Source organism: Schistocerca americana, chromosome 3, assembly GCF_021461395.2.
Source record: "Schistocerca americana isolate TAMUIC-IGC-003095 chromosome 3, iqSchAmer2.1, whole genome shotgun sequence".
NCBI lineage: Eukaryota > Metazoa > Arthropoda > Insecta > Orthoptera > Acrididae > Schistocerca > Schistocerca americana.
The window spans coordinates 554,941,578-554,963,135 of NC_060121.1; the positions used below are offsets into that span (position 1 = coordinate 554,941,578).

The window sequence follows — 21,558 nt, forward strand, 5'->3', positions numbered from 1 at the left end:
TGTTGACAGATGTGAAAATTACCGAACTATCTGTTTAATAAGTCACAGCTGCAAATTACTAACACGAATTCTTTACAGACGAATGGAAAAACTAGTAGAAGCCAACCTCGGGGAAGTTCAGTTTGGATTCCGTAGAAACACTGGAACACGTGAGGCAATACTGACCTTACGACTTATCTTAGAAGAAAGATTAAGGAAAGGCAAACCTACGTTTCTAGCATTTGTAGACTTAGAGAAAGCTTTTGACAATGTTGACTGGAATACTCTCTTTCAAATTCTAAAGGTGGCAGGGGTAAAATACAGGGAGCGAAAGGCTATTTACAATTTGTACAGAAACCAGATGGCAGTTATAAGAGTCGAGGGACATGAAAGGAAAGCAGTGGTTGGGAAGGGAGTAAGACAGGGTTGTAGCCTCTCCCCGATGTTCTTCAATCTGTATATTGAGCAAGCAGTAAAGGAAATAAAAGAAAAATTCGGAGTAGGTATTAAAATTCATGGAGAAGAAATAAAAACTTTGAGGTTCGCCGATGACATTGTAATTCTGTCAGAGACACCAAAGGACTTGGAAGAGCAGTTGAATGGAATGGACAGTGTCTTGAAAGGAGGATATAAGATGAACATCAACAAAAGCAAAACAAGGATAATGGAATGTAGTCGAATTAAGTCGGGTGATGCTGAGGGAATTAGATTAGGAAATGACACACTTAAAGTAGTAAAGGAGTTTTGCTATTTGGGGAGCAAAATAACTGATGATGGTCGAAGTAGAGAGGATATAAAATGTAGACTGGCAATGGCAAGGAAAGCGTTTCTGAAGAAGAGAAATTTGTTAACATCGAGTATAGATTTAAGTGTCAGGAAGTCATTTCTGAAAGTATTTGTATGGAGTGTAGCCATGTATGGAAGTGAAACATGGACGATAAATAGTTTGGACAAGAAGAGAATAGAAGCTTTTGAAATGTGGTGCTACAGAAGAATGCTGAAGATTAGATGGGTAGATCACATAACTAATGAGGAAGTATTGAATAGGATTGGGGAGAAGAGAAGTTTGTGGCACAACTTGACCAGAAGGAGGGATCGGTTGGTAGGACATGTTCTGAAGCATCAAGGGATCACCAATTTAGTATTGGAGGGCAGCGTGGAGGATAAAAATCGTAGAGGGAGACCAAGAGATGAATACACTAAGCAGATTCAGAAGGATGTAGGTTGCAGTAGGTACTGGGAGATGAAAAAGCTTGCACAGGATAGAGTAGCATGGAGAGCTGCATCAAACCAGTCTCAGGACTGAAGACAACAACAACAACAACAGCCATGATATGACCTCTCACAACCGAGCAGGCACCTGAGACAGCCATCATTCTTAGCTTTGACTTTCAGACAGCCCAAATCCTAGACATCCATACACTGACCATCAACATTCCACACCTTCAGCCTCGGTGAGGCACGGATGCATCAATGCGCTCACCCCCCTTCCCCTCCCGTATGGCCACTATGCCAAGACAACCATTGGCAATACAATATGGGGAGTCTATGAGAGTAAAACTGCTGATTCCAGCTGTGGATGCCCTAACCTCTTGCTGGAAGAAAATGTTCCTGCCCATTTCTCCCACTACAAATTGTCACTGACCTGTTAGCAAGGATACTTGCCTCATGCCCCTTTCTACATCACCAGTCTTGGTTTCATTCCTCCCATTAACATACCTAAGGGGTTTTTAGAGGGGGCAGTAATGTGGAAACTAACCCAAGAGAGTGGAGGTGATACCAACTGATACACATTCAGTGGGCACAATTCAAGAGCATGTCACATAGGGATGGCTGTTGGTCTGTTCCAGGAAATATACCTGGCCTAGTAGCTACATCTGTTGCTTGTATGTTGACACTGAAGCATCCATTATCCTGATATCCAAATACAACTGTTACACTGCTTTTCTAGACCCGATTGTCTGCTTTGTTGTTTAATAATATTCTGGCTTTGTTACTTCATACTGATCTGAGCTCACATTACTTGCAATCATAATGTTCTCTCACTACTGTTTTCGACCACTGAATTATCAGTGATCTTGGTATCCAGATGCTACATGGTATGTGGCTATGACACACAAATTACAAAACTGTGATATGAATCTATATCTGCCCTGGGGTATGCCTTACAATTCACAGTCGGATTTCAGAATCTCTGTTTCACCATGATGTAATCCAGCTGCTACCTTATAAAGTATCCCGTACCTTTCTGAGTATATCATCCCCTCTTCTGATTCTTTAACTGCGTACTTGTCAAAATTTATTTCAGACCTCTAGTCTTTCTCTTATCCACAATCATGTCCATATTTTTCCATAACTCCATCTTCTTTTCCCTCCCCTTCTGTGGCATTCCAATTCATCACAATTATTAGATTTTCATCACTGTTCATGTAATGAGTTCTATTGTTGGCATTGGTTTGATTGTGATTCTGATGAGAATAATTTCATCACAGCGACTCATCCTTTCCCCATCTTCCTACTCCCAAAGTTTCCTACTTCTGGTATACCACTTTCTACTACTATTGATATTAATCTACACCGAAGAGACAAAGAAACTGGTACAGCTGCCTAATATCATGCAGGGCCTCCATGACCACACACAAATGTCGTAACATGATGTGGTACAAACTCTACTAATGTCTGAAGTAGTGCTGCAGGGAATTAAGACCATGAATCCTGCAGGGCTGTCCATAAATCCGTTAAAGTAATAAGGGGTGGACATCTCTTCTGAACAGCACGTTGCACGGCATCCCAGATATGTTCAATAACGTTCATGTCTGAGGAGTTTGGTGGCCAGTGGAGGTGTTTACATTCAGAAGAGTGTCCCTGGAGCCACTCTGTAGCAATTCTGGACATGCGGGGTGTCGCATTGTTCTGCTGGAATTGCCCAAATCCGTCAGAATGCACAATGGACATGAATGGATGCAGGTGATCAGACAGGATGCTTACATATGTATCACCTGTCAGACTCGTATCTAGACTTATCAGGGGTTCCATTATCACTCCAACTGCACATGCCCAACACCATTACAGAGCCTCCACTGGCCTGAACAGTCCCCTGCTGACATGCAGGATCCATGAATTCATGAGGTTGCCTCCATACCTATACACATCTATCCATTCAATACAATTTGAAACGAGACTCGTCTGACCAGGCAGCATGTTTCCACTCATCCACACTCCAACCTCAGTGTTAACGGGCCCAGTGGAGGCGTAAAGCTTTGTGTCGTGCAGACATCAAGGGTACATGAGTGGGCCTTCCGTTCCAAAAGCTTGTATCGATGATGTTTTGTTGAATGGTTCACACGCTGACACTTGTTGATGGCCCAGCATTGAAATCTGCAGCAATCTGTGGAATGTTTGCACTTCTGCCACGTTGAGCGATTCTCTTCAGTCATCGTTGGTCCCGTTCTTGCAGGATCTTTTACGGCCACATCGATGTCAGAGATTTGATGTTTTACTGGATTCCTGATATTCACGGTACACTCCTGAAATGGTCATACGGAAAAATCCCCACTTCATTGGTACCTCGGAGACACTGTGTCACATCGCTCATGCACCAGCTACAACACTCATTTAAATCTTGATAACCTGCCATTGTAGCAGCAGAAACCAATCTAACAACTGCGCCAAACACTTGTCTTATAAAGGCATTGGTGGACCCCATCACCATTTCTACCTGTTTACGTATCTCTGTATTTGAATGCGCATGCCTGTACCAGATTCTTTGTCGCTTCAGTGTATATTTACCTAACAATATCCTGACATTCTCATTTCACTTCACTGATTGTTACGGTATCTAAGATTAAGTCTCTTCATTTCCCCTTTTAGATTTTCTAGCTACCCTACCATATTTAGACTTCTGACTTTCCACATTCCCACCTCATAGAATATTACCCTTTCATTGGTCTTTCAATATTTTTGTCCTCGTTAGGTGGCACTTTCCTCTCCAGTAGCAACACAGGGAGTACAGCATTCACTTGTGTATTACTTTATGAGCTTCTCACTAGGAATGATTTATTTTGTTTTACCTGCATACTTTGTAGTTCAATTCTTAGGTTTCTTGCATGCTATGTATTTACTAGACACAGTCCCACAGTTTAATAATTGTATGGTGTAGAGTTCCACCACCTTCATTGCTGATACGGACTGTGAATGCTTTGTTTGTATGTGAACTGAATTGATGACCTTTCACTCACAGCTGCAGGTGGTGCTGGCTTCAGTCACACAGCTTGAGGCTCTTGCCAACGGGCATCACTGTGGAATAGTGGGCATGGGGATACAACGGACATCCAGCAAGACCCACATGTCCCCCAATCTGTCCACTACTGTGACCACCCCAATTTATGTTCACACTGAGGTTGATCCCTCACCTGTGATCAAGTGGGGGGGCATTTCCAGGTGAAGCAGGCATCAAAAGACTTTCTGGGGCGGTGATCGAAAGGCCTCCTCAGTTCGTCTGACAAACATGTTTCAGGTGCTATCTATGGCTGACAAAGATACTGATCCAAATACCTGTATACCCTGTTTTAGAGGAAGCATCTTGGCGTGCATCTTGGGAATTCACAGAGAGTGGGATAACTGGTAGTTGGGAGCTCCAATGTTATGCATGTGATTGGGGGCCTCATGTTCAGTGTGCACCGTGTGTGCATACTGGGACAAGTTCACGGTGTGGGACAGGTCTTTCTGGATGCCATGATGAACAGGGTTGCAGCCTCCTGCAGGTGGTTGCTCACGTCAGTACTAACGATTTGCATAACTTTGGAGCAGAAGAGATTCTCTTTTCTGGTGGCTATCTGAAATGCTAACGACTGCCAGTCTTGCCTGCAAGAGAAGAGAGAACTCCCCACCTGTAGCATCGCCTGCAGGATGAAATGCAGACCTTTGATACAGATGGTTCTGCAATCTCGTAATCTGCAGATTTCTTGATTTGCTCCATATTAGGTGGTGTGGCTTCCGGTTTTGCTCAATAGGTCAGGGGTCCATTACACACAGGAGGCAGCTACATGGTAGCAGTAGACTGTGTAGAGTGGACTAGACAATTTTTTTGATTAGAAGGTTTTGGGAAAGTACAAAAGGGCTTCAGTCTCAAACGTTGCAGGCAAACACAGGATGAGAGTGGATCTAGGAACCATCAGCATCACAGTTGTAAATTGTCGTAGTTATGTTGAGAAAGAACCAGAGCTCCTAGTGTAACTGAAACCACTGAAGCTCACATAGTTATAGGTACTAAAGCTGGAGATAAGCTGAGTTGAAATTTTTACAAAGGACCTAACAGTATTCAGAAAACAGTAAAAAGTGGTTTATCTTGCAGTAACACTGAAGAAGATAGTTCCTGTTGGCTTAGTATGGGTGGAGCTTATACTTGATAACCGGAATAAATTAATAATTGGTTCCTTGTTCGGACCCCCACACTCAGATGATGCAGTTACTGAGAGGTTAAAAAAAAACTTATATCCTTTTTCAAGTTAGTGCTCACTCATACAATAATAGCTGGTGGTGACTTCATTCTACCCTCAATAATTGGGGAAAATACATGTTTAAAGTCAGTGGTAGGCTTAAAACATTGTATGAATTTGTAATAAACGCTTTCTTCAAAAATTATTTTGAGCAATTAGTTCAGACACGTACTTTAAGTATAAATGGTTGCAAAAACATACTTGACCTCTTGGCAACAAATAATCCTGAACAAATAGGGAGCATCATGACAGGTACAGGAAATTAGTGACCAAAAGGTCACTGTAGTGTGACTTAATACCGTAACATCCAAAGCCACAAAAACTCAACTTAAAATCCATGTTTTTACAAAAGATGATAAAAATGCACTTGACACCTCCCTAAGAGAAAGTCTCCATTCGTTCCAAACTAACTATGTCAGTGTGGCTTGAATTCAAAGAAATAGTGTCAACAGCAATTGATTTACACCAAATGAATTAACAACAGATGGGACTGATCTCCCATGGTAACCAAAACAGGTCAGGCTGCTGTTAAGAAGCAATAAAAACAAATATGCAAAATTAAAAAGAACGCTAAATTTCCAAGATTGGTAGCACAGACTTTCTCTCTCTCTCTCTTTTTTTTGTGAATGGAGAGATCATTTGACACATTTTCAAACATAGGCCAATCAAAGTGAGTTCTGCACAACCACTGTTGCACATTTCGGGTAGAATCCACCATCAGATTGTCATGAACAACTCTGTGATCAGATATATAAAAGTTACAATTATTATTATAGTGTAAAATTATGCATTACACATTTCCACATACTGTGCAACATCTTTATATCATACATTATCTATAAAACTGAGATACAATTAGTGGTGGTGACTTTTGTTATCAAGCATAAATTGCACTAACCTTATTAATATATACTTACATACTTAAGTATTCTACGTCTTGCAAAAATAATTTCTTCTTGTTTTATTTTTACACTGACTGCCAACTATCCCATATTTCAAACTTTTGAAAGTCTTTCTTAGTCACAGTGTTGTGTTAATGACTCAAATTTTAGTTAGTTGTCTTCAGAAAATTTTTAAAAAATACAACATAAATATTAATTTTATAATTCACTTATCAATCTTATTGCTTGAGTTAACAATATTAAACAAATTATCTCACCTTGGACAGTGTCACCTTCCTCTAACACATATTCATTATTCAGAAATCTTGCAGTAACTTCAGAAATATGTACTCGACCAGGTTTCCCTGTTGATTCCATTTGATTGGCAAATGTCACATCATTTGACCAAACATCAAATTTGAATCGACGGGTTCCAACTATACCACACAACACAGTTCCTGTATGAACACCTACTCTCATGTTCACATCTGAAATTATACAAAGACATAAATCTGCTGGATGTCACATGCCACGCTAAAAGCAATTACATTCACAGAAAATATCATTTGGTTTCAACGACTCACTTCCATGGAAACAATTCTAGTTTTTATTTTAGATGGATGTTATTAAACTGTAACTCTTACAAGCACATGAGCAAAATCAATTTTATTCACAACACATTTTTTATATAGCCAAAGATGGTACTGTACCATCTTTATCAACATATAATCTTTAATAAAGTATCCAGAATGAGATTTTCACTCTGCAGCGGAGTGTGCGCTGATATGAAACTTCCTGGCAGATTAAAACTGTGTGCCCGACCGAGACTCGAACTCGGTACCTTTGCCTTTCGCGGGCAAGTGCTCTACCAACTGAGCTACTGAAGCACAACTCACACCCGGTCTCACAGCTTTACTTCTGCCAGTATCTCGTCTCCTACCTTCCAAACTTTACAGAAGCTCTCCTGCGAACCCTGCAAGGCTCACAGGAGAGCTTCTGTAAAGTTTGGAAGGTAGGAGACGAGATACTGGCAGAAGTAAAGCTGTGAGACCGGGCGTGAGTCGTGCTTCGGTAGCTCAAATGGTAGAGCACTTGCCCGCGAAAGGCAAAGGTCCCGAGTTCGAGTCTCGGTCGGGCACACAGTTATAATCTGCCAGGAAGTTTTAATAAAGTAAGCTATGGTTTAAACAAATCTTAGTTAAATGACGAGGGTAATCTCAAAAGGAAGGTCTCCTATTTTTTTATAAGTACATAGACCTGTTTATTTCTACAAAGGTTTACATCAGTTTACAGCTTGAACATTTAGCTATCTTTCGACATAATCACCATTTCTGTTGATGCATTTTTGTAGACGATGTCATACCAGCTCGCCGCCATGCTGTTCAGAAAGTTATGAACCTGTTCTTCCACCTCATCGTCGTAGTTGAATCGCTGGGACCACAATTAACGCTGATAGGTACTGTGAGACTCTGAAAAAACTCGAACAGGCAATTCAGAACCAGAGAAGATGAATGTTGAGCAAGGGCATACACATTCTCCATGACAACGCTCACCCACACATCACATGGCAAGCCGTTGTTCTCCTGCAACAGTTTCAGTGGAACGTAATCACCCACCCACCCACCCACCCACCCACCCTATAGTCCTGACTTGGCACCCAGTGACTATCACCTGTTCCCTAGATTAAAAGAACATTTGGCCGAAAAGTGATTCAGCTCCGACAATGAGGTGAAAGAGGAGGTTCATAACTTTCTGAACAGCATGGCAGCGAGCTAGTATAACATGGGCATACAAAAACTGCCACAGCGTCTACAAAAATGCATCGACAGAAATGGTGATTATGTCTAAAAATAGCTAAATGTTCAAGATGTAAACTGATGTAAACCATTGCAGAAATAAACAGGTCTATGTACTTATAAAAAAATAGGAGACCTAACTTTTGGGATTACCCTTGTACTTAAAAAATGCAGTTTTGTTAACTTTAAGTAAATGCATACTAGAGAGGTTATTTATTTCAGTGAGCAGAACTTTGTAACAGAATTGTAGTTCGTTTTCACAATAAGTTCATGAGGTAGTAAGGGAATTTGCTCCCTCTTACTTAAAACAATAGAAGACATTGGTAAAAAATATGTGATTTCACAATTTTTTTTTTATATTAGACTAAGGTATACTGCCAAATAAATGAAAGAATTCTGGAATCAGGGGAAGACATACAGTACATCTCACTTATCAATATGGAAACAGGCAGACAATTGCTTTACAATTTCACGTAACTAGATATGACCCTGCATCTGATTGGTACACTGTAGCTTAATGTATTCTTAAGGTTCCTTACTAAGGGTTCAATACAATGCCCTTTCTTGTATCATGTCAGAAATCATGATTTTGACTGAGCATTTTTTTCTGAAATAATAGGAATAATATAAAGTAAGACATATCAGAGACTAGCTTTTAAACTGTACCATATTTTCACAGCTGGATATGGATTCTGGCCACAAATCATTAGTTGCGAAATGCACAATAAAGCTGAAGAAATTGCAAAATGGAGGAAATTAAGGAGACCTGGATAAATTGAAACCACCAGATTGTTGGAAGGTCCAAAGGGAGCATTAGACAGTAACTCACTAGAAGAGGGAAAATGACTGCAAAGCTTTGAGAGATGGATTAGTGAAGGCAGCAGATGAAAAACAAGACATGAACAAATCTTTGGTTAATACGTTATGTATTAAATTTAACTGATGACAGGAGAAAATATACACTGATCAGTCAGAACATTATGACCACCTACCTAATACCCAGTATGTCCACCTTTGGCACAGATAACTGCGGCGACGCATCATGGCATGGAAACAGTAAGGTTTTGATAGGTTGCTGGAGGGTGCTGGCACCACATCTATGCACACAAGTCACCTAATTCCCGTAAGTTCCAGGGTAACGGGAAATGAGCTCTGATGCCAAATTCAATCACACCCCAGACTGGTTTCAGATCTGGCAGGTTGGGGACCAGCACATCAATTGGAACTCGCCACAGTGTTTCTCACCCACACCATCACAATCCTGACCTTGTGACATTGTGCATTATCTTGTTGAAAAATGCCATTATCGTTCGGAAACATGATCATCATGAAGGGGTGTATGTGGTCTGCAGCCAGCATACAACACTCCTTGGCCACGATAGTGCCTTGTACGAACTCCACTGTACCCATGGATGCACATGTGAATGTTCCCCAGAGCATAATGGAGCCACCGTCAACTTGTCTCTGTCCTGCAGTGCACGTGTCAAGGAGCTGTACCTGGAAGATGATGGTTTCATGCCCTTCCATCAGCATGTTGAAAGTATTGGGATTCATCGGACCATGAAACACTCTGCCACTGCGCCAACATCCAGTGCCAATGGTTATGCCCCCATTTCAGTCATAGTTGCCAATGACATGGTGTTAATATTGGCAGATGTATGGGTCATTGGTTGCAGAGATCCATCGTTAGGAAGGTTTGGTGCACTGTGTGTTCAGACACACTTGTACTCTGCCCAGCACCGACGTCTGATGTTAGTTCTGCCACAGTCCACCACCTGTCTTGTCTGCCCAGCACCGACGTCTGATGTTAGTTCAGCCACAGTCCACCACCTGTCTTGTCTGCCCAGCCTATGACGTCCGACATCTGTAGTAAGGGGTGGTCACCCAACCCCACAATGTCTGGACATGGGTACACTTTGGTTTCATCACTTGTTGAAGACACTCACCACAGCATTCCTCAAACACCCGACAAGTTGTGCAGTTTCCAAAATGCTTGTGCTGAGCCTCTGGGCCATCACAATCTGCCCTCAGTCAGACTCAGATAGAGCGAGCGCCTTCCCCATTCTACACACAAACAGCACGATCATTGGTACAACATGCACCATGCTCATGACTGACTAACAGTCATTCCTCGCCAGAGGCTGCAATTGTCTGGACCAGTTTATATTCAGTGGTCATAATGTTCTGGCCGATCAGTGCATTTCTGTAATGTATCTGACTTGTCCAATCATGTGTTACTCAGTGGTTATGGATGAATAGATAAATAAATAAATATATTTATGGTTAAGTGGCCACAGTATTGGTTGCCCTAGGGAGAACAATATTTATTCATATGGAATTACGAACAGTACATTGAAATAAGACTATTATGATTCTTCAGAGATGTACGTAAAAATGTACAGCAACAATACTTATCATTCAACATAGTTTTATTTAAAATGATATTTATTTACTATGTATACTATTCTTTGTTCTGCGTTAAAAATATTAATAACTGTGAAATTGTTGAATGATTTTATGTACTGACTTACTCCGGTCTTGATCTTGGATGAGGATAGATGTGAGAGACATTGTAAGTGTATTTATGTTGCATTTTGGTTAAATATTTGTGTTCCTTTACCATCCCTACACGTTAGGAAGCTTCTGACTTATTTTTTCAGAGTATCAGAATGTGCAATTCAGTGTGAGCCTGTGGTTGATTGCTGTCAGCCATTTGCATGGTCACAAAGTTTTATTTGAATATTGCCAATATTAAGTGACACACAGCTGTGGAAATAACTTGCATTTTACTTACATTATTCAACGTCAGTTTTCATAAATTCTTGTGGTTGCTGCTACGTAAACTCAAAGAAATTAACTTCCTCCGAAATGATCAGTGATAAATATGCCACACAATAATATATCTCTACGTGAACCCATTACATTAAATCAGTATTACTCACAGTGAAATTGCAATGCAAAATGATCCTGATACATATGTTAATAGAAGAGTTAGTTCGTTGTTTCATACCACTCTTTACATGTTTCATATTGCGGCATTATACCTTCAAATAATATTTCCATAAAATGAAAGACTGAGTAATTTGCCCTTGATAAGTTATGTTGTCACTTTAGAGAGTGTGTGTGTGTGTGTGTGTGTGTGTGTGTGGGAGGGGGGGGGGCATCACTTGATGTGTAACTATATGTGTATGTGCCTAAAAATCATATCATTTGATGAACTGCACATGTACACACAATTAAAGCACACCACTTGCCGTACAGAACAGAACACAATGGCTTCATGGTGGAGCTTGGTATCACTCTTAATTAAGAACTCTGAACATGGAAGCTGCTGCACTCAGGCTCAAATTTTTATCAAGCCAAACAACAGATTTTTTCCATCTGTAAAAAACAAATACAGTCATTCTACTTGTGGCATAGTTGCTACAAATCCTTGGTATTTGGTCACAGTTAAAGGCTACTAGTTGTCCACACAGTTCACATTCACATTATTGTTCAGCTTGTAGGTGAAAGCTATATGAGTACTGACTCAACACTAAATTGCCACATGTGGGCAATCTGTTGATAACTGGTAAATTACGAAGGAAGAGCATCACATGAAATTCACATAAAGATCCTCAAACCAATGTAGCATGACTGGAACTTGGCCCATTGTCCTCTTGTATAACACTCTATTATGTGGGAAAGGAATCGACAATAAAGAGATGTAAAAGTTCAGCAGCAGTAATGGAACACACCACAGCTCCCTCTTGTAACAAATAATCCTCAGAGAAGTCAAAGCAAACACTGCACAAGATAAGTCAAAGTGAACACTCTACAGCACAATGTCATCATTACCAGTCTGCATTCCATGTGCCAAACAGTCCTTCTGCTGGAAGATGGGAGTAACTCTGCATGAACACTGATATGCTTCACCAGCTATTGTCATTCATTTGATCTCCTGCGATTTTTACTGTTCCATGGTCTACTAAGATAGCATTCTCTGCGGCTTAATAATTGATGGAAGTCACTGGGTTAATAAGACTCTTATGAACATTGGTTGCTTTGATGCATCATTTGCAATATTGAGCAAAGAGCTGCATGCCCCAAAATACTTGCCTCCCTCAGCATTGCAGTACCTTTCAACAGCACTAAAGACATTGAAATATCTTGAAAACTACAATTTGGATAAAAAAGTTATAATTCCAAATTGTTTGTCAGTGAGGGGGACATCCAATGATACCACACTTGACCCCACATCTCACCTCATGTGTGAATGGTGATGGAGCAACTTTGAAACATTCAATAAGAACTCCTGTTTTTTTTATTGCAGATTAGCTTAGCGGCCACTTCTTCGCTCGTGTAGACTGTATGGTCTGCAGAGATTTTTTTGTTTTAATTTAATCAAATTTTTGTGTTGTTCACAAAATGCAACACCTTCTAAGCTTTTCACACTAATAAGGTCATATAATCATGGTCTTTTCAAAAGTACTTCTGACCAAAAAGCAATTCTGGTAGCTGGAGTCCAAAGTTAATGTTAATCATGCCTTTTGCATTCTTGTGTAGATATTTCCACAGCAACTTTCATATTTCTTTATAATTAACCGAGGAGTGAAATATCAATTTTCATAAATTAACACTGAAATATTTTTATGTCATGAAATATTTTCTTAAAAATTTTCATCCCTTATTGCACTCCGTCCGAGGACTGAATTTCCAAAAACACTGTAACACGTATTTTTTTAAAATTTATAACTGAGAAGTCAAAGATCAACTGTCATAGATGTAGCCTTAAAAATCATTTAGTAGTTCTTTAGCAATTATTTATTTAAAAAAAAAAAAAATCTCTCACCCAACATTTTATCACCTTAGTGGTTCAATTTTCAAAAACAATGAAAAACATATTTTTTTTATTTTCTGACTGAGAAACCAAATACCGTGGTTTGTAGATCTAGCTTCAAAATTCCCTTAATAGTGATACACTTTCAAAACGCCTTTCATTCCACATTTCACAACCTTAGGAGTAGAATTTTACAATCCCTTCTTAAACAATGCCTACAGTATAAGACCCACGCCCTCTCCAAATTTCATATTTCTATCCTTAGTGGTTTGGGCTGGGCGATGATGAGTCAATGAATCAATCTGAGCTTATTTTGCTCCCTGAGAGGTTGAATTTCCAAAAAACAGTGAAATACAAATTTTTTTATTTCTAAGTGAGAAGTCAAGTTTAAAGTTTTATAGTTTTGGTTTTAAAAATGCTTTCATAAAAAATCTTATACCCTATTGCACTCCCTTAAGGGTTCAATTTCCAAACACAATGGCACACACATTTTTTAAATTGTAACTGATAAGTCAAATACCAATGTTCATAGATGTAGCTTTAAAAATACTTTAGTAGTTCTTTAACAATGATACATTTAAAAAAAGCACTTTCAACCACTCTTTCATCACAATAGGATTAAATTTTTGAAAATGCTGAAACATATATTTCTTTATTTCTGACCGAGAAACTAAATATCAGTTTTCCTAGGTATAGCTTCAAAATTGCCTTAATAGCGACATTAAAAAAAAAAAAAAAGACCCCCTTAGGGATTGTAATTTTATAACATCACCTCTTAAACAGCATGTACAGTATAAGACCCCCACCTTCTCCAAATTTCAAATTTCTACCATCAGTGGTTTGGGTCTATGAGTCAATCAGTCGGTCGGTCAGGACATTGTCTTTTATATACAGAGTTTACAATTCTATGACAAAAGTCTACATATGTTTTGTCTGAAGCAACTTCCTTTCATCACAGATGGCACTGAAATCAGAGGAACAGAAATGAGTACACAATCCTAATTTACAGCATGCTATTCAATTTCTCTTGAATACCCAATGGCATGTTGGACCCCACCTCCATACTGTGAGAGTAGAACAGAATAGAATTTCATAACTTCAAATTGGAAATCCCATTTGCAATATTGTATCCCTCCTACGTATCAAACAGGTGACTACTCGATGCACAACTGTAGCTGTGGCTTGAGGCAAATGGTACTCTACTTTTCCAATTATATTAAGTGTTCAAAAGTAGTACTGCCAACTTCAATACACTTAGTGATCTGATTTTCAAATGGCTGTGTACAGGACAGAAGCATATATGTGGGAATGTCAGCACAGGCATTTCCGATCTGATCGACCATGTGTTCACGGCCCGTTGGCACCTGCTGGTACACCTCACCTTTTAAATATCCCTGCAGTAAGAAATCCAGTGACCTAGCAAGCCAATTAACAGGGCCACCTCTGCTGATCCATCGACCAGAGTAAACACAGTGTAATACCTCCCTAGCTTCAATTGTGTAACATACTGGGCAATCATCATGCCAAAACGACCTATAATGTCGAAAGTCCAGGATACCATCCAGCAGTTGTACCATTAGAGCTGCTACCTATTCTGTGTCTGCACAACATGTGGGCTCCTGTCATGGTGTACTGTCTGTTGAGATACATTGTAGTTTGTTACATGGCCATGGTAGCGCATTGAGTAGTCCCCTGTTCGATATGTCAGAGAAATAAAATGTTGCGAATACGGTTTCCATTTACAAATTATGAAATACCAGCCTGTCCTAACCTCACAGTTTGGAACTGGTGCCCCACGTGCCATTGAGTAGCTTGTCATAAATTAAGATTGTGTATCCATTTCTGTTCCTCCGATTATAATGCCATCTGTGTGAAACGAAGAAAGTGTTTCAGACAAAATGTGTGTAGATTTTGCCACAGAATCATAATCTGCAATAAAAAATGAGGGTTCTCATTGAAGATATCAAAGTCCCTACCCCACACCCTCTCCCTGCCACCCACGGACAGGATGGGGTGGTGGGTCGAGTGCGTTACCACTGTGGATGTCCCCCTCCGAGACAAACAAATTGGAATTATAATATTTTTTGATCCAGTGTGTAGTTTTTTAGATATTGCAGTGTCTTCAGTTAAAATGAGCATCTACTAGATGAGGATGACTTTACCGAAAGCTAGCCATCTACCAGTGGTTTTCCATCATCTACCAATTTCAAAGGCTACTGATGGTTACAGCAATTAGCTGACAGACTGTGTTATTTTTGTGATTTTTAATAAACCTTTAACAACTGCTGTAGTTCATTCACATAACAGAAGGGTCGGCATAATATTCTGGCTGATCAGTCTAGACCTAAATTAAAATAAAAGTCTCAGGGAACACGTGAATCTACTCTCAGTGACAACAAACACATACACATTTTGAAATTGAGGCACGCTTCAGGAATCTGAGGAATAGCAAGAACAATGGCAAAACCCAAACAACATGAGACGTAACAGACAAGTTTGACTAAAACTGCGATTCAGTAGTTGTGTATTAACTAACAATAAATCCAGCAACATGAAGATTTAAAATGCCTGTTTATCAGTTTCCCATTCAGTTTCTCAGTGTCTTACCACATTTATATCACAGCCATCAACTACAAGATCTATCATCTTTCAAATGATTGTCTTCCTTTCCTTCTAATAATCTTCCCACGAGTTTTACAGTATTTCTTCTTCCAAGTTAATGTGTGAAATTTTCTTGACAAAATCTAATTCAAAATATATTTTCTTAAAACAAAACTGCAAAAATCAACAAACTGTATTATCATTTCTGAATTGTAAAATGACACCTGACAAATTGAAGAGTTAGAGAGATCTGGTGTGTTCAGGATTGTAGCAGTAGTTGTTGTCACCTTCAGGTTTGATGCAGATCTCCACACAAGTGTATCCTGTGCAAGTCATTTTACTTCTGCATAACAATCAAACAGATATTCCCCACATCAGCTTCTAACAGCCCTTCCATTTTTATGTAAATAATCTGTGTTGTTATTTTGCAACCATGACTTACTGAACTGATGGTTTGGTAATACACCCACCAGCTCCTGCCTTCTTTGATGTAAGGGTTATTATATTTTTCTTGAAGTTGAGATATTACTACTGTCTTATATGGGGTGTTCAAAAAGTCTCTCCGCAGTGCCTTATGATTGTTACCCGCATGTGCCGCATGAATGTTCGCCTACCTGGGTTACTTCTCTTCAAGTGGACTCTCCATTGTTTCATTTATATCAGCCAGCATCAGTAGTATCGTTAGTGTGTGTCGTTACATGTTGACATGAATGTTTAAGTTTAGATCTTTCGTTTGTTTGTTTAGTTTTTGTCACTGTTAAAATGCTAACCACTGAAGAACGTGTGTTTTTAGTCGAACAAGTGTTCAAAGCCGGCGGTAAATACACAGTTTCAGTTCGTCAAACATTTAATTCAGATTTCCCGGAGGCAACACTCCCACATTGCGATACTGTGCCAGATTTGATAAACAAATTTCGAATTACGGGTGCAATGACAGATGCACCGAGAAGTGGTCATGCTCACGTTTTGTCTGAGGACAAACTACTCGATATTTACAATAAAATGTCCATGAGTCCGAACAAGTCAGTAAGAAAACTTGCCCAGGAAATCGATGTTAGTGTCAGAATGGCAGACACAGCTGTAAGGAAAAAATTAGAACTTCCCCATACAAAGTGACAGTCATGCAAGAACTGAATAATACTTATCATGGCAAGAGACTGCATTACTGTCAATGGTTCAAAAATTTTGTTCAACAAAATGGAAGGGATATTCTTAATGAAACGTTTTTCACTGATGAGGCATGGTTTCATTTACCCAGGTACATGAACTCGCAAAATTTTTGTATGTGGAGTACTGCAAATCCACTGTGTATTCATGAGGAACCACTTCATTCTGCAAAAATAGGAGTTTGGAATGCAATTTCTAGACGTCGGATTGTGGGTACCTAAATTTTTCACCGAAACAATAAACGCACAACGATACTGCAGTGATATTCTGTACCCATTCATAGGAGAACTTGTGTTAAGTGAAATACTGAATGGTTATTTTCAACAAGACAGTGCAACCGCACATACAGCTCATGTTTCAATGTCACTGGTAGCTGATGTTTTTGGTGATCGCATAATTTCACAGGGAATTTGGCCTCCACGATTGCCTGACATAACAGCACCTGACTTTTTCTTCTGGGGTGCAGTGAAAGCAACTGTCTATAAAAATTGTTCAAAATCAATCGATGAATTTAAGCTGCAATATCCACTTTCACTGCTTCTGTTACAGAAGAAATTTTACAGCTTGTGTTTGGAAACATGATTAGACGAATTGAATTGCGTATTCAACAGGGGGGGTCACTTTCAACATTTAATGTGAAAATTTGTAAGTAAAAATGAATATTCAATAAATTAATAACTTGTATTTCACTGAGTTTCATTTTGGTGTATTCACTGCGGTATACAGCATGCGCAGCTAACAGTCATATGGCACTGCGAGAGACTGTTTTAACACCCAATACATACAAATACAAAATGGAACAGTTTTGTCAAAGTTCTCCTCCACAGTGTCTTGTTCCAACTTAAATCTTCCGGTGTTTTGATGAAGCTTTCTCACAATATCATAAAATCCACCTTATCTTCCTTTCCCATAACATTCAATTCACTTTTTTTTTTTACATAGCACTTCTATATGTTCTACTTTTTAGCCTTCACTTTTTTACTTAGTACCTAGCTTAGCATCTGGTTCTTGAAGTTCATCCAGCTGCTTCTCTTTTGTCCAAAGGTCTGTTAAATTTTCTTATACACGGCTTTATCTTATGCCATAGTCATAGAAGTTTCTATAATTTTGCATTTCTCCTCTACCAATCCTCCTTCGCAGAAGTGCAATCTGTCAATCCCATTTGGCTGCTTCAACTGGCATTATTTTTCCCTTTCACGAGGTAAGCTTGTTATCTCATGTTTCACGCAATGGCCTCTATGGGCCTCATTCCTCTTCCCCTTCCTTAATACCTCTCTTAAAGTCACCCATTCATCATCTATTGAATATCTTCATGTATGTTGCTCAGCTGCTCAATGCTACCTCTGAAACACTCAACAAACTTTGATTCTTTCAACTTATCTTAGGACCATCTCCTATTTTCCTAACTTTCTGCAGTTTCTTCAGCCTGAGTCTATGTTTCATAACTGATAAATTCTGTTCAGAGTCCATAACTACTTATGGAAATGTTCTGCAGTTTAAAAATTTGGTTTCTAAATACTTGTTTTATCTGTCTGAAACCTGCCAGGCATGCCATGTCTCTTCTCAATATATAGTATTCATTTAAGATTTGTGATCAAGTGTTAATAGTGATTACATTGTGTTTCAAAATAAAATTTTTCTCTCTCTTCAACGTCCTAAATAATGTCTCTTATCTCATGATACATTTTCCTATTTCTTTATCATCTGCAGAACTAGTAAGCATGTATAATTGTGCTACTGTGAGGAGTCTTGACTCTAAACAGTAGAGAATACATAATGCTTATTCTAGAAAATTCTAGTGTTGTAACATTTCCTGATTTTACTCATTCCTACAATAATATCACAAAGGTACTAAAGTAAACAAAGAAAAAATCAATTTATATGGATAAAAACAGAAAAATATAAGATGGAGCTGAAGAAAATACAAAGAACACCTCTCCAAATCTTGTATGCACTTCACTAAGAAACCAAAATGTCTGCAGTGAAGCCATCATCAAATGACTGTAGCATCAAATGAAGAGTATAAAAGACAACATACACGACTGATATGTTGTATACAACCAATTACATTCTAAAATAATTCTCAAACACGCAACCACTTACTTCAACGGTTAACTTCCTTGGTTGCCCTCTATGCAGCTTCTGTTCATAATCATTTCAATGGAAGGTCTAGGTCTCCTTCAGTGACAGAACTGCCAATGCAGTATTTTAATTAGAAACCAGATGACTTTTACTCTACTATTTTTAGCACCATCATTGGTCTGCAACAGTCCAAAATTTGTTTTTATTTATATAGGAGCAGATATACTGAATCTATATGAAACAGTTCTTTTCAAAAAGAAGTCATTTATTCTACCAACCTTAACTATTAATGATGTTACCTTTGTCTTTTGCTTCATACTCATTACATTTGCTGTGCTCTCTCCCAGTCTCTCCAAACACTCACACAAAATTACAAGGAAGGATACGAGAGAATAGCGGTACACAGGATAGTGGGATGTGGAAGAGTGGGAGGATGTAAGAAACGGGGTGATATGCCTAGTAGCATGAAAGAAAGTGGGGGGGGGGGAGGGATGAGAGAAAGGGGAATTGGCAGACACATTGAAGAGAAGAATAAAGGGAGAGAAGGAGAGAGGGAAGGAAGGAGAGAGGGAAGGAAGGAGGGAGGCAGGGGGAAGAGAAACGGAGGGCAGGAGGGAGGGAGGGAGAGGAAAGAGAGAGGGAGAGGAAAGAGGGAGGGAGGGAAAAGAGAGAGGGAGAGGAAAGAGGGAGGGAGGGAAAAGAGAGAGGGAGAGGAAAGAGGGAGGGAGGGAAAAGAGAGAGGGAGAGGAAAGAGGGAGGGAGGGAAAAGAGAGAGGAAGAGGAAAGAGGGAGGGAGGGAAAAGAGAGAGGAAGAGGAAAGAGGGAGGGAGGGAAAAGAGAGAGGAAGAGGAAAGAGGGAGGGAGGGAAAAGAGAGAGGAAGAGGAAAGAGGGAGGGAGGGAGGGAAAAGAGAGAGGAAGAGGAAAGAGGGAGGGAGGGCAGGAGGGAGGGAGGGCAGGAGGGAGAGAGGAAGAGGAAAGAGGGAGGGAGGGAAAAGAGAGAGGGAGGGAAAAGAGAGAGGAAGAGGAAAGAGGGAGGGAGGGCAGGAGGGCAGGAGGGAGAGAGGAAGAGGAAAGAGGGAGGGAGGGAAAAGAGAGAGAGAGAGGAAAAGAGAGAGGGAGAGGAAAGAGAGAGGGAGGGAGGGGGAAGAGGGAGGGAGGAGGAAGCCGGAGGGAGGGGGAAGGAGCGAGCGAGGGAGCGAGCGAGGGGGGGAGCGAGCGAGGGAGCGAGCGAGGGAGCGAGCGAGGGAGGGAGCGAGCGAGGGAGGGAGCGAGCGAGGGAGGGAGCGAGCGAGCGAGGGAGCGAGCGAGGGAGCGAGGGAGGGAGCGAGCGAGGGAGCGAGCGAGGGAGCGAGCGAGGGAGCGAGCGAGGGAGCGAGCGAGGGAGCGAGCGAGGGAGCGAGCGAGCGAGGGAGGGAGCGAGGGAGCGAGCGAGGGAGGGAGCGAGGGAGCGAGCGAGGGAGGGAGCGAGGGAGCGAGCGAGGGAGCGAGCGAGGGAGGGAGCGAGGGAGCGAGCGAGGGAGCGAGCGGGGGAGGGAGCGGGGGAGCGACAGGGGGAGGGAGCGGGGGAGGGAGCGGGGGAGCGACAGGGGGAGGGAGCGGGGGAGGGAGCGGGGGAGCGACAGGGGGAGCGAGCGGGGGAGGGAGCGGGGGAGGGAGGGAGCGGGGGAGGGAGGGAGCGGGGGAGGGAGGGAGGGAGCGGGGGAGGGAGGGAGGGAGCGGGGGAGGGAGGGAGGGAGCGGGGGAGGGAGCGGGGGAGGGAGGGAGGGAGCGGGGGAGGGAGGGAGGGAGCGGGGGAGGGAGCGGGGGAGGGAGGGAGGGAGGGAGCGGGGGAGGGAGGGAGGGAGGGAGCGGGGGAGGGAGGGAGGGAGGGAGGGAGCGGGGGAGGGAGGGAGGGAGGGAGGGAGGGAGGGAGGGAGCGGGGGAGGGAGGGAGGGAGGGAGGGAGCGGGGGAGGGAGGGAGGGAGGGAGGGAGCGGGGGAGGGAGGGAGGGAGGGAGGGAGCGGGGGAGGGAGGTAGGGAGGGAGCGGGGGAGGGAGGGAGGGAGGGAGGGAGCGGGGGAGGGAGGGAGGGAGCGGGGGAGGGAGGGAGGGAGGGAGCGGGGGAGGGAGGGAGGGAGGGAGCGGGGGAGGGAGGGAGGGAGGGAGCGGGGGAGGGAGGGAGCGGGGGAGGGAGGGAGGGAGGGAGCGGGGGAGGGAGGGAGGGAGGGAGCGGGGGAGGGAGGGAGGGAGGGAGCGGGGGAGGGAGGGAGGGAGGGAGCGGGGGAGGGAGGGAGGGAGGGAGCGGGGGAGGGAGGGAGGGAGCGGGGGAGGGAGGGAGGGAGCGGGGGAGGGAGGGAGGGAGCGGGGGAGGGAGGGAGGGAGCGGGGGAGGGAGGGAGGGAGCGGGGGAGGGAGGGAGGGAGCGGGGGAGGGAGGGAGCGGCGGAGGGAGGGAGCGGCGGAGGGAGGGAGCGGCGGAGGGAGGGAGCGGCGGAGGGAGGGAGCGGCGGAGGGAGGGAGCGGCGGAGGGAGGGAGCGGGGGAGGAAGGAGGGAAGGAGCGGGGGAGGAAGGAGGGAAGGAGCGAGGGAAGGAAGGAGGGAAGGAGCGAGGGAAGGAAGGAGGGAAGGAGCGAGGGAAGGAGCGAGGGAAGGAGCGAGGGGAGGGGGGGAAGGAGCGTGGGAGGGGGGGAAGGAGCGAGGGAGGGGGGGAGGAGCGAGGGAGCGTAGGAGGGGCGAGGGAGGGGGGGAAGTGGCGAGG

At 42.4% G+C, this 21,558-nt stretch overlaps 1 protein-coding gene across 1 annotated transcript in view; it reads right to left on the reverse strand.

The window, feature by feature from the left end:
* Window positions 1–21,558, reverse strand: part of LOC124605612 (adenylate cyclase type 9) — a 176,223-nt gene that overhangs the window by 138,666 nt on the left and 15,999 nt on the right. Inside the window, exon 4 of the mRNA XM_047137419.1 lies at window positions 6,637–6,846. Within this exon, the coding sequence (XP_046993375.1) occupies window positions 6,637–6,846 (210 nt within the window). The remainder of the gene's footprint in view (window positions 1–6,636; window positions 6,847–21,558) is intronic.